We start from the raw sequence: 19,226 nt of genomic DNA, 5'->3' as shown, positions 1-19,226 counted from the left end.
GTGTGCAGGAGGACAAGAGTGGGTAAGGAAGAGAGAGAAAGAAGTAGAGGGTGCAGGTTAGCTGAAATTAGAGAACTCCCTACTTACGCCATGGTGTAAAATAGACTGTCCAGGTGGAAAATGAGGTTCTGTTCCTCTGGTTTGTGTTTGGCCTCATGGCAATGGAGCAGATATGTCATTGTGGGAATGAGGAGGGGAGTTGAAATGGCTTGTAGCCAGGAATTTAAGATTGTGACAGAGTTCAGTTAATCGATCATGTAGTCTACACTTGGTCTCATTCGTGCAGAGGAGGCCACATCAAGAGCACAAAATTCAATTAACAAGATTAGATAAGGTGCATGTAAATCTTTGCCTCACCTGGTAGTGCATTTATGACCCTGGAATATGCCTGGGGAGAGGGTGGGATCTATTGGGAAAAATGAATGAATGTGCAAGTTTTGGACAGTTGTCCCTGCAGAAAGCAAAGGATGGTGGGAGGGAAAATATGTGATTGGTTAGACTTGATTTAATAAATTCAGGCATATTTTCTTTCTCTCTTTGTTCCATTATTCAAAGGTTTCAAAGGTACATTTAATGTCATAGAAATGTATACAATACACATTCTGAAATACACATTCTTTTTCTTTGCAACCATCCGTGAAAACAGAGGAATGTCCCAAAGAATGAATAACAGTTAAATGTTAGAACCCTAAAGCTCCCTCCCATGTGTAAGCAGCAGCAAAGCAATGATCCCCTCCCCCACCAGCAAAAAAGCACCAAGCACTCAAGTGTGCACAAAGCATCAATGCAGAACCCCAAAGACTACTCGTTCACCTGGTAATTCAACATACCACAGGCTCTCTCTCTCTCTAATAAGGGAAAAAGAGGTGTTCCTGTTTCACAGCAAGAGGAGAGACATAACAAGCAACTCGCTGATTTACAATGTTAAAAGTCTGTTGCGTCGCTTTTTCCGAGCTCTGTGCCCAAAGAAGATGGGTCTCTTGGTACAGCACCAGCAGCCAGCTTGCTGCTTACAGTCTTCCATTTCCCATGACACACTCGACAGCGGTACCTACGTTGAGTCTGCCCACCTCCAGAGCCACGAAATCCCGAAACTCTGAAGGCGCACTAGTCTTCTAGGCTGCGTCTTTGGTATATCAAATAGCGGCCAGTCATGAGACCCCGAGAGCAGGTCCCATTCCCACAAAAACCGAAGTCAGCGTCTAACTCCAGGTCAGGGTCTTCAAAAGAACTCTGAAAGGGAAAAATAGAGATATTAAAGATAGAAATATCTTTATTCTTTTCTGGCTTTCAAAATTCTCCAGTTTTTTTGGCTTACAATAGGTTGAGCATCCCTTCTCCAAAAATCTAAAATCTGAAAACCTCTGAACTCTAAATTTTATTTATGAGTGCTGACATGATGCCACAAATGGATAATTCTACAAGGCATTGGGAAGGTTCTCAGGTGACACACACATCTCTGCTCACCACAGACAGGTCTAAGAAATTACCTCACGTACCTGGAGTAGGATCCTGTTACTGCAAGTTTGTCTTCCGTAGTCGTCATAGCCAGACCTTTGTGCATTACTCACAGTGATTACCATGTGTTGTGTGCTTGTTCTGTGCTCTGTGCTGTGAGGGTCTTTTTGAAAATGTCAAATAAGCCTGTAGTTACTCCTATGAATATTAGTGAAAAGAAAAAGAGAAAGCATTTATGTAAAACATATAAGATTATTAAGGGATTGGACAAGATAGAGGCAGGAAATATGTTCCAGATGCTGGGAGAGTCCAGTACCAGAGGGCATGGTTTGAGAATAAGGGGTAGGTCATTTAGGACAGAGTTAAGGAAAAACTTCTTCTCCCAGAAGAGTTGTGGGGGTCTGGAATGCACTGCCTAGGAAGGCAGTGGAGGCCAATTCTCTGGATGCTTTCAAGAAGGAGCTAGATAGGTATCTTATGGATAGGGGAATCAAGGGATATGGGGATAAGGCAGGAACTGGGTATTGATAGTAGATGATCAGCCAAGATCTCAGAATGGCGGTGCAGGCTCGAAGGGCCGAATGGTCTACTTCTGCACCTATTGTCTATTGTCTATGTTTATCTATAACACAAAGTCAAGTTGTTGGAAAAACTTGACAGTGGTGTAAGTGGAAGCACCTGACAGAGGAGTATGGTGTTGGAGCGACAATCATCTACGACCAAGGACAAACTGTTAAAGTTCTGTGCTGAACAGAAGTTAATGAAAAATAGAAAAACACTGCAAAAAGTGAAAAATGAAGATCTCAGTGTGTATTAAAAGAGTGGATTTGTCGTCATTGCAGTGAAGAAATGCTGCTTATGCTGATCATGAAACAAACAAACAAACATCTATCATGATAAACTGAAAATTGAAGGTAATTGTGGATATTCAGCAGGCTGGTTACAGAAATTTAAGAAAAGGCAAGGCATTACATTTTTAAAGATTTATGGTGATAAAGTGTCTGCTGATCAGAAATTGAAGAGCTAGAGCAGCGTGCATTCATAACAGAATGAGAAATTATTTCAGTTCATAAAATCAAAGAAAGAATGCAATGACAAAAGCACGTGTTAATGAGACAACATTAGAAGAATGATTTAAAGAAAAGTCATCCAGCACAGTGCCTCCTCATCCCGAGTATCTACTTCCAGGTCCCTCAACCACTTCTGATGTTCTTCCTCACAGTGATATCAATGTTGATGTACCCTCTCCCTCAAGTTTCTCAGATGATGTAGTTATAGTGTTTGGTGCTGCTATTACCTATTATCTTTTGTAGGTGAAGATGATCACTTTTTGGTAATTACAAAACATTTTTGCATGAAATCTGAATTTCATGTCCACCTAAAATCTAATGTTTGAGTGTAGCATGACCAGCATCAGGATTCTGTTAAAAATAAAATGTTAAGCTTCATCAGTTTTCATTATATTTACCTGTGATTAAATTCAGTCTTTTGTTTTTATACCTTAAAGTAAGACTAAAGAAAAAGGTAAAATACAAATGCAGTGTACTGTAACCTGTCAATCAAAATGCAGTATCGTAGGTGGAGGCCGAAAGCCTGCTGTTGTTTGTTTGAACAGCTGATTCGGGTATTCTTCCGATGCTGCTGAGCTGCTTCTGTTACACTGCACACGTATTTTCATTATATTAATGGTATGTAATAATATTCACTGTTAAGTACATATGTGTGATGAACAAGTGTATGACAAAGACTGCTTACCAGAGCACACAAGTTCAAGTCAGGCATGATGGCGATGCCAAACACCCACTGACTGTCCACCTGGTCTGCTAAGGTAGTGACAGCTTACCTTTCTAATAGTTAAATGAAGACATTTATTGCTTCATGCACAAATGTTTTTGAATATATAAAACTTCAGTGAACATGTATAAACTGTATATGTAATGTAAGTGGAATTTGTGTTTAGATTTGGGTCCCATTCCCAAGCTATCTCATTATTTAGGTGTCAATATACCAAAAGCTGAAAAAATCCAAAATCCAAAACACTCTGGCCTCAAACATTTCTGATAAAGGGTGGTCAACCTGTACTAATATTAACAGTTGAATTTATTTTCTTTTGATTTGATAACTTGCTATAATGCCACTCTTAGTAACGGTAACCATGTGACTGTTGGACTATTTAGTTAGGGAATAATATAACAATATTTCTAAATGCATGTCCAGACCCATCAATATACTTGACATTTAACTTTCTCAGTGCAAGAAGAAATAAAGCTGATGAAAACAATTTCCCATGAATGGAGAAATATATTAAAAAATTCATTGTTAACCATAGATGGTTCATTCTTAATTCCTTGATGAAATATACTTTTGTTGAGAGTAATGGAATATTTCTTTAATTATCTGCCACTGCTTAACTACAGCCTTAACTTTTCATTCAGTTCACCAGTCAACTAAGTTAACTCTCTTTTCATAACTTTTGCAATTGCATCTCAGTTTAGCATGTTAACTTTAGACACAAGTTTCCCACTCTTAAACTGACTGTGAGATTCTATTATACTCATTTTCCTGTGGTAGATATTTTTATGATGAGATCATTAATGAATACTACTTCATTACCAGATTTAAAAGAGCATTTTCTGTAGTTCAGTTGTTAATTTCTTGTTTTAAGAAGCTGTCCTGAATATGCTCCATCATGAATCCCTTCCCCATTTTATCCTTATTGGTTTGATTTGTACACTCTATATGAAGATTCACTTCCAAATGTTGTTCTATTCATTGCAAAGTTGACAGTTTAGTTGTAATAGATTAGATATTGGGTGATGCAGCTAATAAGTACAGTAAGATATTCACTATTTGCTGACTTGCCTCTTGTCTTAAGGGAAAAACAGAAAACTGAAGCGAAGGACAAAAAGGTTTTAGACATTCTCCAAGTTAAGGATGACAAGATTTTAGAACTTGAGGAGGTAAGGACATTGAAATATTTGTTTCTCTTCTGGAGTACTGAAATAACCACTGGACATGGAAAGAATTACTCATATTCTTTTCAAATGCTTTTAGAAGGGATAGGTGATAATGATTGGGCTTTAGATGGTTGATCTTCCTGTGTATTTTGCAAAAGGAAATCTAAGCATTGATGACTAGAGTATTGCCAGGGCTTCTGCAGGTCTCTTGTACTTTCAATAGCATTGTTTATGTAAAATTCCTATGACTGGATTTCATGACATTGAATACAGAAATAGATTAAATGGGGTGAATACAGTATCCCTGAAATGTGGCATGCATTTTTAAATCCCAGATCACAGATGTCAGCAAATTAACTTTTTACAGTGAATTGCCATGTTTCTTAAATGCACTGCGCTGGTGCAAAGCACTACCGAAACTGTTATGTAAACTAAGGTTATCATAATATTGACATTGCAAGGCTGAATTGCTAAGTTGTTATTACTGATGTTGCACTGGACTTCCTGTTGCCCGTGCTAATGCCTTTATAAAGCTCTGTGCCCAAGAATATGCAGGAAATATGTTCCAGATGCTGGGAGAGTCCAGTACCAGAGGGCATGGTTTGAGAATAAGGGGTAGGTCATTTAGGACAGAGTTAAGGAAAAACTTCTTCTCCCAGAGAGTTGTGGGGGTCTGGAATGCACTGCCTCGGAAGGTAGTGGAGGCCAATTCTCTGGATGCTTTCAAGAAGGAGCTAGATAGGTATCTTATGGATAGGGGAATCAAGGGATATGGGGACAAGGCAGGAACCGGATATTGATAGTAGATGATCAGCCATGATCTCAAAATGGTGGTGCAGGCTCGAAGGGCCGAATGGTCTACTTCTGCACCTATTGTCTATTGTCTATAGATTTATTGATCTTGAAGAAATTGTAACCATACTTCAGTTCTAAACTTAATGTCCTGACTGGTGATTTGAATTAGTGTTTTTTGTGCAGTAATTTGTCTCTGTGCAGTCCTTGTGAATCTCAACTATTTTAATTCCCATGGTATTTTACAAATTTCCACTTCCTAGTCTTCCTACAGTTTTGCTCAGTTGCCCTAATCCATCTCATCAACTTTATCCAGATTTTATTTGAAACCTTTCAGCTCTTCTAATTTCTTCTGTCTTCAATATCTATATTCTCTTTCAAAGTACCATGTTTATTTCTGTACTTTCCCTTCCCCATCATTTTTGTCTAAATATGTTGGAACAGTTCATGAGGCAGTTTTCTTTGGTGGTTTTCACATTGGTGTAACTCTTACCCAAGAACTGTTTCTTGTGGCCAAAATAAGAAAAGGAACCAGGAGCAGGCCATATGTCCTTCCTCACACCCAGTCTTCCACTCGATGCCTAGGCTTTTACCCCAGCACCTTCTGCTTCTCATTATTGATATACAAAAAAAATCTACCATGCTCTTGCTTGAATATGTTCAGCTGTCAAAGTTCCATAGTACACAGTCTGAGAATTTCAAAAATCCATTACCCATGGGGTGAAGGCATTTAATTTTGTATTGGTCTTAAATTTGTCTTCATCTGATTAGGGATCGTCAGCACAGCTTTGTTAAGGGCAGGTCGTGCCTTATGAGCCTGATTGAATTATTTGAGGATGTAACAAAACTCATTGATGAAGGTAGAGCAGTGGATGTAGTCTATATGGATTTCAGTAAGACATTTGATAAGGTTTCCCATACAAGGTTCATTCAGAAAGTAAGCAGGCAGGGGATCCAAGGAAATCTTGCTTTGTGGATCCAGAATTGACTTGCCCACAGAAGGCAAAGGGTGGTTGTAGATGGTTGTATTCTGCATGGAGGTTGGTGACGAGTGGTGTTCCAGAGGAATCTGTTCTGGGACCGCTTCTGTTTATGATTTTTATAAATAACCTAGATGAAGAAGTATAAGGGTGGGTTACTAAGTTTGCTGATGACACAAAGGTCGGGGGTGTTGTGGATTGTCTAGAGGGTTGTCAGAGGTTATAGTGGGACATCGATAGGCTGGTGAGGTGGGCTGAAAAGTGGCAGATGGAGTTCAACCCAGATAAGTATGAAGTGGTTCATTTTGAAGTTAAATTTTAAGACAGAATATAGTACTAATGGTAAGACTCTTGGCAGTGTGGAGGATCAGAGAGATCTTGGGGTCCGTGTCCATAGGACACTCAAAGCTGCTGTGCAGGTTGACAGTGTTGTTAAGACAAATGATGCATTGGCCTTCATCAACTGTGGGATTGAGTTCTAGAGCCATGAGATAATGTTACAGCTATACAAGACCTTAGTTAAACCCCACTTGGAGTACTGTGTAGAGTTCTGATCATCTCACTACAGGAAGGATGTGGATACTGTAGAGAGAGTGCAGATGAGATTTACAAGGATGTTTCCTGGATTCAAGAGTGTGCCTTATAAGAATAGCTTGAGTGAACTTGGCCTTTTCTCCTTGGACCAATGGAGGGTGAGGGGTGACCTGATAGAGGCGCATAAGAAGCATGTATCGTGTAGATAGCCTGAGGCTTTTTCCCAGGGCTGCAATGGCTAACATGAGGGGGCATAGTTTTAAGGTGCTTGGTAGTAGGTACAGAGGGGATGTCAGGGGTAAGCATTTCACACACAGTGGAGGGTGCGTGGAATGCACTGCTAGCGACAGTGGTGGAGACAGTTACAATAGGGTCTTTTAAGAGACTCTTAAATAGGTTCATGGAGCTTAGAAACTTAGAGGGCCATGTGGTAGGGTAATTCTAGGCATTTTTTAGAGTAGGTTACATGGTCAGCACAGCATTGTGGGCTGAAGGGCCTGTAATATGCTGTAGATTTCTATGTTCTGTGTATCTTTGTCCCATGTGACTCCTGGTTTTATAACCCCAGCCAGAAGTATATTGCCTCCACTCTTGTCTCTTAAGAACCTTGCATGAGGGCATGTCTCATAGACAGTCTTTTGAACTCTACAACATATTGGTCCAGTCCATTGAACCTTGTCTCATAGAACAGCCCCCTCCCTCTCATATTCCCTGATCTCAGGGTTCAACTGATGAATTCTTATTTATTCCTCCTTTAGACAGCGAGATCTATTTTCCAGATGTGGACTTACTAGGGTCATTATTGCAGCATGATGTCTTCATGATGCACAAATTCTCTTACAAAGGCATCATGCTCGTACCTTCTGAGCTGGTTGTATCTGCGAGTTATCTATCAATGATTAGTGTACAAGGATACCTAAGTCCGCATGAATGTTAACAATTTTTTAATCTCTCATCATTTTGGGGGAAAAAAATCTGCTTTCTTATTATATTGCCATGTCTTCGCCTATTCATGTTGTGTGCCTTTGAAGCTCCTCTGCTCTTTCCTCCCAATTCACACTGTCTTCCAGGTTTATAGCATCAGAAAATATAATGTTATTTTACTTGATCATTTCTTTCAAATTATTATGAAAAATTGAGGCCTAGTAAAATTTCCTGAAGCATGTCACTAGTTCCCACCTGCCAACATGCAAATAATGTGTTTATTTCTACTGTATTTTCTGCCTGTTAATCCAAGCTAGTGTAGTATTCCACCATTCTGTGTTCTGATTTTATATATAAGCTATTTTTATTGAAGACCTTCTGAATATCCAAATGCACCACTTCCAAAAAATCTGCTGCTTTTACCACCACACACACAAAAAAAAAATCAAGTCTCCTAAGCATAATGACTGTATCTGACTTCACTGACTCCTTTAGCAGCAGGTTCTAGATGTCAACATTTTCTAAATTAAAAAAATACTTTACTCTGAAATTGCCTTTAAAATTCATTCCTCTCACCTTAAACCTATGGCCTTTTGCTTTAGATGGCCATGCCATAGTATAAAGTTTCTGACTAGCCTTCAGCTTCTGTCACTCCAAAGAAAAAAAGAATGGCCTATTCAATCTCTCCTTATAACTAAAGTCCTCTATGGATGAATCTGTTCTGCATGCCCTCCTTCCTATAGTGTGGTGATCTAAGCTTGGCCATCTCCACCTCCAGCAAGACCTTTCTCACTGCCACGATGCCCCATGGATCTCCTGCTCCCTCAACTACTCCCCATCAACCTTGTGTGTCTCAGGTTCTCCTCTACCCCTTATCTGCTCTGCATTCCTTAGAACCCCGTCTTCCTCCCACCCTACTTTTCCCGAACACCTCAAACCTCCTCTCTCCTCTAACTCCTCCACCTCTCTGCATTTACATTTGCTCTGATGTGTTGGCATAACATGCAACAATAAAACAGCATCGTTCAACAATTATAAAGAATTATATAAAAAAAATAAAGTGAGAGGTAAAAGTATGGATTTGGAATAAAATGTGCATAAATACATAAATATCAGCATATATTTACAATGTATACAGCATTATGAAAAGTCTTTAAAGTGTAGGCTTATTCAGAAAGTCAGAAGGCATGGGATCCAGGGAAGTTTGGCTAAGTGGATTCAGAATTGGCTTGCCTGCAGAAAGCAGAGGGTCATGGTGGAGGGAGTACGTTCAGATTGGAGGGTCCCACAAGGATCGGTTCTGGGACCTCTACTTTTTGTGATTTTTATTAACAACCTGGATGTGGGGGTAGAAGGGTGGGTTGGCAAGTTTGCAGACGACACAAAGGTTGGTGGTGTTGTGGATAGTGTTGAGGATTGTTGAAAATTGCAGAGAGACAGTGATAGGATGCAGAAGTGGGCTGAGAAGTGGCAGATGGAGTTCAACCCAGAGAAGTGTGAGGTGGTACACTTTGGAGGGACAGAGTACAAAGTAAATGGCAGGATGCTTGGGAGTGTGGAGGAGCTGAGGGATCTGGGGGTGTATGTCCACAGATCCCTGAAAATTGCCTCACAGGTAGATAGGGTAGTTAAGAAAGCTTATGGGGTGTTAGCTTTCTTAAGTTGAGGGATAGAGTTTAAGAGTCGTGGAGTAATGATGCAGCTCTATAAAACTCTGTTTAGGCCACACTTGGAGTACTGTGTCCCGTTCTGGTCACCTCACTATAGGAAGGATGTGGAAGCATTAGAAAGGGTACAGAGGAGATTTACCAGGATGCTGCCTGGTTTAGAGAGTATGTTTTATGATCAGAGATTAAGAGAGCTAGGGCTTTACTCTCTGGAGAGGTGGGGGATGAGAGGAGATATGATAGAGGTGTACAAGATATTAAGAGGAATGGATAGAGTGGGCAGCCAGCGCCTCTTCCCCAGGGCACCACTGCTCAATACAAGAGGACATGGCTTTAAGGTAAGGGGTGGAAAGTTCAAGGGGGATATTAGAGGAAGGTTTTTTACTCAGAGAGTGGTTGGTGTGTGGAATGCACTGCCTGAGTCAGTGGTGGAGGCTGATACACTAGTGAAGTTTAAGAGACTACTAGACAGGTATATGGAGGAATTTAAGTTGGAGGGTTATATGGGAGGCAGGTTTTAGGGGCAGCACAACATTGTGGGCTGAATGGCCTGTACTGTGCTGTATTCTATGTTCTAAGTGTTTACAGTGCAGTGATTAAGGTGATGATGGGCATGTGTGGTCGGTGGTGGGGGTCTAATTAGAATGGTTATTCAGATTAACTCTGAGGAAGAAACTTAAAATTGTGTGAAAATATATTAAAGATTAAAGTGCAGAGTGTAGCAAATCTAAATTCAAAATACGGAGGGTGACGGTATCCTGCAAACTTGAGTTCAAGGAGTTGGATGGTATGTTAAAAGACAGGACCTCCAGAATTGTGATCTCAGGATTGCTACCAGTGCCATGTGCTACTGAGGCCAGATAGAGGAAGATCAAACAGTTTTACATTTGGCTAAGGAGATGGTGCTGGAGGGAGGGCTTCATATTTTTGAATCATTGGGCTCCCTTCCAGCGAAGGTGGGGCCTGTACAGAAGGGGTGGTTTGCACCTGAATTGGAGGGAACATATATCCTTGTGGGAAGGTTTGCTAGTGTTGCAGACTGGTGGGGGCTTAAATTAGTGTTGCAGGGGGATGGAAAGCAGAGTAACAGAGCAGACAGTGGAGCGGTTCTGGAAAAAGACATTGTTAGACCTAAATCCAAAGTCAGAAATCAAAAGGTTAAGCTGGTGGGAGTAATGTTCTGAGTTGTGTATATTTCAGTACAAGGTGTATTGTAGGAAAGGTGGATGAGCTACAGGACTGAATCAGCAGGTAGAATTATGACTTTGAAGCCATCAGGGAGACTTGGTTGCAGGAGGGATAGGACTGGCAGCTCAATATCCCAGGATTTCGTTGTCTTAGATGTGATAGAGTTGCAGGGATTAAAGGGAGTTGGATGGTGTTATCTGTCAGGGAAATTGTCACCGCATTGCTCCGACAGGACAGGCTGGAGAGCTTGTCCATTAAGACTATATGAGTGGAATTGAGGAACAAGAAAGTGTTGACCATGTTAATGAAATTATATTATAGAGCACCCTATAGTCAGCAGGATTTAGATGAGCAGATTTGTGGAGATTGCAGACTGTTGTAAGAAACATAGATTGTGATGGTGGTTTATTTTACCTTCCCACATATTGACTGGAACTTCCAAAATGCAAAAGGGCTGATGAGATAGAGTTTGGCAAATTTGTTTTGGAAAGTTTCCTTAATCAGTACAGGGAAGTCCCAGTTAGAGAGAATGTAATATTACATCTCCTATTAGGGAATGAGGCAGGAGAGGTGACAGAAGTTTATTTGGGGGAACACTTTGCATCTAATGATCATAATGCCATTAGTTTCAAGATAATTAAAGAGAAGGATAGGTCTGGTCCTCAGCTTGAGATTCTAAATTGTAGAAAGGGCAATTTTGATGGTATCCAAATGTGTCTATCTGGCAAGTGTGGATTGGGACAGGTTGTTTTCTGGCAAAGGTGTTCTTGGTAAGTGGGAGGCCTTCAAAAGTGCAATTTTGAGAGCACGGTGTGTATATGCTTCTGTCAGAATAAAAGGCAAGGATAACAGCTTTAAAGAACCTTGGTTTTTGAGAGTTATTGAGGGCCCAGTTAAGAAAAAGAAGGATGTGCATATCATGTATAGGCAGGAGGGAGAAAATGAGGAGGAGAGCCCTGCTGGCAGCCGATGGGGTAACATCTTTTTGAACTTGCTCCTACCTGCTCCTACCTTATCTATCTTTTTGTCTCCTACCGGTTTTTTGAAACTGTTGTGGCGACCCACTTTCTGCGTATGCAAACTGGTTCACAAATAGCCAGTGCGCGGGGGGGGGGGGGGGGGGGGAGACGAGACTTTGGCACCTCTGATGTCATTTCTGCCCGGAGAGGGCGGGTGCTAGGGATTTAAATGCCAGCACCTAGAAGTTTGAATAAACTAGTCTCGAAACAACTTACCGACTGCGTGTTGTTATTTCAGCGCTGTGTGTAGCACATCGCTACATTGGTGACCCCGACGGTCCAAACAGGATTTGGACCAAAGATGACCGACTCTTCATCTGTTCACGCAGTTTCGCTAAAACTGCCGACTTTCTGGACGCTGCGACCACGTGTGTGGTTTAGCCAAGCAGAAGCCCAGTTCCAGATTCAGCAGATATCCTCTGATTCCACGCGTTACTACCACGTGGTGAGCGCCCTTGACCAGGAGACGGTCGCCCAGGTTGCGGATTTCATACAGTCACCCCCGGAAGAAGGCAAATATGAAGCATTCAAAGTGCTGCTCATTGGGACCTTTGGCCTCCCACGGCGTGAGCGAGCTGCCCGCCTACTTCACCTGGACGGTTTGGGAGACAGACTGCCGTCAGCATTGATGAACGAGATGCTGTCCCTGGCTGATGGACACAAGCCCTGCCTCATGTTCGAGCAAGCATTCCTAGAGCGACTGCCCGAGGACATACATCTGCTGCTGGCCGACGCAGATTTCAGCGACCCCCGGAAAGTGGCGGCCCGGGCAGACGTGCTGTGGAAAGCCAAGAGGGAGAGCGTGACGTCCGTCCATCAGATTACCAGACAAGGCCCGGCAGGGGAGCGCACACAACACAGAGGCAGGAGTGAGGAGGCCAGTGAACAGTGGTGTTTCTACCACCAGCGGTGGGGCACAAAAGCCCGCCGTTGTCGCCCGCCCTGCAAGGGCCAGGGCCAGCTGCTGCTAATGACAATGGCGGCTGGCCACCAGGACAGCCTCTTGTATGTCTGGGACAAACAGTCGGGACGCCGCTTCTTGGTCGACACCGGAGCGGAGATCAGCGTCTTGCCCCCGACAGGAAGCCAGAACCCACCCTGAGGGCCGCAAACGGCAGCACGATACGGACCTACGGCACCCGCACAGTGCAGCTGCAGATTGGCGCCAGCCGGTTCACGTGGGACTTCACACTGGCCGCGGTGGCCCAACCACTCCTGGGGGCGGACTTCTTGCGAGCTCACAGCCTGCTGGTCGACTTGCAAGGGAAAAGACTGGTACATGCCGAGACTTTCCAGACATTGTCCCTGGGTGAAGCCAAGTTGCCGGCCCCACACCTGGACTCCATCACGCTGTCGGACAACGAATTCACCAGAATCCTGGCGGACCTTCCATCGATTCTGGCACCGCAGTTCACGGCAGCCATGCCCAGACACGGGGTACAGCACCACATCCCAACCCAGGGACCACCCCTCCACGCCCGCGCACGAAGGCTCCCCCTGGAAAAGCTCCGCCTGGCGAAGGAGGAGTTCAAGAGGATGGAGGAATTGGGGATCGTACGGAGGTCCGACAGCCCACGGGCCTCCCCCCTGCACATGGTGCCCAAAGCAGCCGGGGGTTGGAGACCATGCGGCGACTACCGCAGACTGAACGAGGCTACAACACCGGACCGCTACCCCGTGCCGCACATACAGGACTTTGCAGCAAACCTGCACAGGACAAGAATCTTTTCCAAAGTAGACCTCGTCCGGGGATACCATCAAATCCCGGTGCACCCTAAAGACATCCCCAAAACAGCACTCATCACCCCGTTCGGCCCGTTCGAGTTCCTCCGAATGCCGTTCGGCCTGAAGAATGCCGCACAGACGTTCCAGCGGCTAATGGACGCGCTGGGACGCGACCTGGACTTTGCGTTCATCTATTTGGACGACATCCTTATAGCCAGCAGTTGTTGTCAGGAGCATCTGTCCACCTCTGCCAGCTCTACTCCCGCCTGAGTGATTTCGGCCTCACGATCAACCTGGCCAAGTGCCAGTTCGGTCTCGATATCATCGACTTCCTGGGCCACAGGATTACCAAAGACGGGGCAACACCTCTGCCCGCCAAGGTAGACGCGATCCGCCACTTTGCCCGGCCCAACACAGTCAAAGGCCTACAGGAGTTCGTTGGTATGGTGAACTTCTACCACCGTTTCCTCCCCTCAGCAGCCCGTATCATGCACCCTTTGTACACCCTGATGTCGGGTAAAGGCAAGGACATTACTTGGGATGAGGATGCCGCGGCCGCTTTCGTTAAAGCCAAGGAAGCCTTGGCCGATGCCGCGATGCTGGTGCACCCCAGAACGGATGTTCCGACTGCACTCACATTGGACGCATCCGACACAGCAGTCGGTGGGGTGCTGGAGCAGCTCATCGAGGGGTGCTGGCAACCCTTGGCGTTCTTCCAGCAAGCACCTACGACCACCCGAACTCAAGTACAGTGCTTTCGACCGGGAGCTGTTGGCACTGTATCTGGCAATCCGGCATTTCAGGTGCTTCTTAGAAGGCAGGCCGTTCACGGACCACAAACCGTTGACTTTCACGTTCACGAAGGTGTCCGATCCCTGGTGGGCTCGCCAGCAGTGACATCTGTCCTACATCTCCGAGTATACGACGGACATTCAGCATGTCTCAGGAAAGGACAACGTCGTGGCGGACGCACTCTCCAGACCAGCTATCCGGGCCCTGTCCCTGGGGGTGGACTATGCAGCACTGGCGGAGGCACAGCAGGCAGACGACGAGATGCCCAGCTACAGGACCGCAGTCTCGGGTTTGCAGCTGCAGGACTTTCTCGTAGGCCCAGATGATAGGACCCTCTTGTGCGACGTGGCTACCGGCCAACCTCGTCCCATCGTCCCAGCAGCCTGGAGGCGGCGAGTTTTTGACTCCATACACGGTTTGGCACACCCATCTATCAGGACAACCGTCCGGCTGGTCTCCAGCAAGTTCGCGTGGCACGGACTTCGCAAGCAGGTTAGTGAATGGGCCAGAACATGCACGCAGTGCCAAACAGCCAAGGTGCAGCGGCACACTAAAACCCTGCCGCAGCAGTTCGAACCCACCCACCGGAGGTTCGACCACATTCATGTGGATATTGTGGGCCCCCTACCAGTGTCCCGAGGAACGCGGTACCTCCTAACTATGGTAGACCGGTTCACGAGGTGGCCAGAAGCGGTCCCGCTCACCGACACATCTGCCGATTCCTGCGCCCGAGCACTGATCACAACCTGGGTACCGGCCCACATTACCTCCGACAGAGGCGCCCAGTTCACCTCCAGCCTGTGGTCAGCTGTGGCCAGCCTGTTGGGAACGCAGCTGCACCACACAACTGCCTACCACCCACAGTTGAATGGACTGGTGGAGCGCTTCCACCGTCACTTGAAGTCGGCTCTCATGGCCCGCCTGAGAGGACCTAACTGGGTGGACGAGCTTACCTGGGTCCTGCTTGGAATTCGTACAGCGCCCAAAGAGGATCTGCACGCCTCGTCGGCCGAGTTGGTGTACGACGCGCCCCTGGCCGTCCCGGGAGAGTTTATACCAGCCCCAAGGGGGCAAGAGGAAGAACCTGCAGCAGTCCTGGATAGGCTACGCGAAAGGTTCGGCAACCTGGCCCCCGTACCAACTTCACAGCACGGATGGACCCCGACACCGCTGTGTGTAGCACATCGCTACACTGTATTATAAATCTTAATATTGCTCTATTATGTCCTTAAGAAAGACTAAAGCCTCTGCAAAAGAAAAAGAAGATTCTCTAACCACTTTGGAATCAATTGGAGATTTCCTTAAAAAGCAAAGGATGGAACTCTGAGGAATTTCAACATCTTAATGTTAAGTTGGACACTATTCAACAAACTCTAATCGAGCATGAAAAGCGAATTAAGGAGCATAAAGAAACTTTGTCGATACTGGAAATGGACTTAGAAGACATGAATAAACTCTGCAAAAAATTATCCTCATCTAATGAAAAATTAACAAAGAAGATTACCAATCTGGAAAGTAGAAACAGAAGGAACAATCTACGTATTCTGGGTCTTGAAGAATCAATTAAAGGTGCCCACCCCATGGAGTTCTTTGCAAGTTTTCTGAAGCAGCTGTTCCCTGATTTATTGCCGTCTGTGCCTAAGCTGGAGTGCGCTCACCGGTCCCTGGCCACCCCCCCCCCCCCCCAAACCAAAGTCGGGAGAGTGACCTAGGTCGGTTATTTTATGTTTTCACGAATTTCATACTAAGGAGCTTTTAATCTTTTGTACCCATCAAGTAGGAATGATCAATTACAATGGGAAGATGATCAGATTCGTGGAATATTGTACACCGGAGGTTATGGCTGAGCGTGCTAAGTACAAAGAGGTCATGTCACTGCTTTATAATAAAGGGTTTAAGCCCTCCCTTTGCTTCCCCGTATGTCTTAGAATCGTTCTGAAAAATGGTGTGCAGAAATGGCTGGGATCGGTTGAACCCGCACAGAAGTTTTTGAAAGCAGAAGATTAATTGCGTTATATCTCTTACAAGAGCAATTATCTTTTTAATGTTGGATAGAATAAGGTATTAATAAACCTATGTTTTGACCATTTATATATCTTGTTTTCTGATATTTTCTTTGATTTTTTTACTACTTTATTCTTTTTTTGAGGTTTTTCTATATATATATTGAAATTGTTAAAATGAATCCTCTTATGTTTTGGATTTTTGATCTAAGTTTTTTTCTGTTTTGTCTTGTTAGGAACATAATAACCTTGGATGATTGGAATTTTGCCAGCAAGATTTCTTTGGGAGGGTTGTCTTTAGGGTTTAGCATGCTGACTGTTCTTTGGCTGGCTTTTTGGCTTTGGGAGGGGGAGAGGGGGTGGAAGCTGAGTTGGGCTACCATCCAAATTTTCTGTTTGAGTACCTTATTTTATGGTTTGTTCTCTGGTTCTAATAAATTATGGTAGGATCTTTCAATTCTTCTGTTAATTAGAATTTATAATGGATCGAAATATTAATTTACTTAGTTTTAATGTGAAAGGGTTAAATCATCCTGTGAAATGGAATAAGATTTTTGCTTAAAAGTTAAGGGCCCCCATTATTTTTCTACAAGAAATGCATGTACGTGGTTGTGACAAAGCACACCTTTTTAATCAGTGGAGGGGTCTACAATTTCATTCCTCATTCAGAGCAAAATCTTGAGGGGTCTCGATTTTTATAAATAGTACAATTTCTTTTGTTCAACATAAAGTTGTCTCTGACCCTAATGGGCGATTTGTCAGAGTGTCAGGGAAACTAGATAATTAATAGTATTTGCTAATGTGTAAGCTCACAATGTGGATGACCCAGGATTTTTTGAGCGTTTCTTTTCATTCCTGCCAGATTTGAGTTTTTATTCTTTAGTGATGGGAAGAGATTTTAATTGTTGTCTAGATCCAGTATTAGATCATTCTTCTCTTAAATCAGCCACACCAAATAAATCAGCTTTATTTACTCAATCCTTTCTAGCGTAGTGTGATATTGTTGATGTCTGGCATTTTTTTCACCCAGCAGAAAGGGAGTATTCATTCATCTCTCATGTCCATCGTTCCTATACCAGGATTGATTATTTTTTATTGATAGTCAAATGATTCCATTAGTTCGATCCATTGAATATAAAGAAATAGTTCTATCCAACCATTCTCCTGTATTTCTATCTTTAAATCTTCCTGGTTTCACTCATATGAACAGATCCTGGGGTTTTAATTTAACTTTATTACCTGATAAGGACTTTCTCAGATTTCTGGAGAATCAAATTACTCTTTTTGAAGAAAATGCGTTGGAAGAGACTTCTAGTCTTATCATTTGGGACGCTCTTAAGGGATATATTAGAGGACAAATTATCTATATTGCATATATTAAGAAAAAAGCTAATAAAGAGAGAACTGATTTAGTTAATCAATTAAAACAATTAGACCAGAAATATGCTTTGGTACCAGACCCTGAACTATACAAAAGACATATTGAAATTAAAACTAAATATGATCTTCTTATAATGTATCCAATTGAAAGCCAACTTTTAAAAGATAGAATCCAATTCTATATACATGGAGAAAAAACCTGTAAACTATTGGCTAATCAATTGAAGACCTCTATAGCTAAATGGCAAATTAAAGAAATTTGCAAAGCCAATGGTGATATGACAACTGACCATTTTGAAATAAATGACTCTTCTAAAGAATTTTATTCTGAATTGTATAGTTCTGATTCTGTTAAAGATAATACTGCAGTGAACAATTTTTTAGACCAATTAAATATTCCTGGACTTTTGGTTGATAATTGAAAGCAGTTGGATCAACCTACTTGTATTTCTCAGGAGGAAATCACTGAGGCTAAATGTTCATTGCATTCTGGGAAATCTCCAGGACCTGACAGATTCTCTGGAGAAATTTATAAGGCTTTTTCTTCATTGCTTATACCTTATTTATGTTCTATCCTTAATGATTCTTACAAGGTGGGTAGGTTGCCACAGTCTTTTTATGAAGCTTCCATTTCGCTTATTCTTAAAAAGAATAAAAATCCCACTGAATTGGTCATATAGACCAATCTCTTTACATAATGTTGATGCTAAGATCCTATCTAAAGTTCTGGCCTGTAGACTCGAAAATATTATACCTTCTATAATATCTGATGATCAGACAGGATTTATTAAAAATCAATATTCCCATTTTAATATACGGCAACTGTTAAATGTTAAGTATTCTGCATCTAAGGAAATATCGGAATGTGTGATTTCTCTGGATGCGGAGAAGGCTTTTGATCGAGTTGAATGGAATTACCTATTTAAAACCTTAGAAAAATTTAATTTTGGGCCCTATTTTATTTATTGGATTAAATTACTTTATTTATCTCCCTCTGCTTGGGTCCTTACTAATTTTCAGATTTCTAAACCAATTAAGCTCCAACGTGGAACCAGACAAAGATGTCCGTTGAGTCCTTTGCTTTTTGATTTGGTATTAGAACCTTTAGCAATTGCCTTTCGAGGGTCTAAGGTTATCACCGGTATCTTAAGGAAAGGTACTATTCATAAAGTCTTGCTTTATGCTGATGACCTATTGCTTTTTATATCTAATGTTACAACTTCTTTACCCTCTGTTTCTTTTACTGACTAATTTTAGTCAGTTTTCAGGATATAAATTGAATTTACATAAGAGTGAATTGTTTCCTTTAAATAATTTGATACCAACTGATATTAACCCTTTTAAAAATTGTAAGAAAACAATTTACATATTTGGGTGTAACAATCACTATGAACTATAAAGATGTATTCAAAGAAAATTTTCTAACCTTAATGAATTATGTGAAAAAGACACTTTCAAATTGGTTGCCTCTCTTTTTATTATTGATTGGTGGAATCAATTTTATTAAAATGAATATTTTACCTAAATGTATATACTTTTTTCAAGCCGTAACCAGCTTTATTCCTAAGTCTTTTTTTGATTCTTCCATCATCATCCATCGTCATGAAGTGTTTTGAGATGCTCGTCATGAGGCATATCAAGACCCTGCTGACCCCCTCACTGGACCCCCTGCAGTTTGTGTACCATCCCAACTGCTCAACAGACGACGCCATTGCCATCACCCTCCACCTGGCCCTAATCCACCTGGACAAAAAAGACACGTACGTTCGGATGCTGTTCACAGACTTCAGTTCAGCATTCAACACAA

At 42.8% G+C, this 19,226-nt stretch overlaps 1 protein-coding gene across 6 annotated transcripts in view; it reads left to right on the top strand.

Moving 5' to 3' along the window:
* The window catches only part of cntln (centlein, centrosomal protein), a 540,355-nt gene that overhangs the window by 77,849 nt on the left and 443,280 nt on the right, over positions 1–19,226 (top strand). For 5 of the 6 annotated variants that reach the window (XM_073048674.1, XM_073048672.1, XM_073048671.1 and 2 more), the window contains exon 4: positions 4,334–4,418. The exons of the other annotated variant lie outside the window; for it this stretch is intronic. In XM_073048674.1, coding sequence (XP_072904775.1) covers positions 4,334–4,418 — 85 coding nt within the window. The remainder of the gene's footprint in view (positions 1–4,333; positions 4,419–19,226) is intronic. 6 annotated transcript variants of the gene reach the window in all.

The sequence above is a fragment of the Hemitrygon akajei genome, chromosome 6, assembly GCF_048418815.1.
Source record: "Hemitrygon akajei chromosome 6, sHemAka1.3, whole genome shotgun sequence".
NCBI classification, from domain to species: domain Eukaryota; kingdom Metazoa; phylum Chordata; class Chondrichthyes; order Myliobatiformes; family Dasyatidae; genus Hemitrygon; species Hemitrygon akajei.
This window is presented reverse-complemented; position numbering and strand designations above follow the sequence as displayed.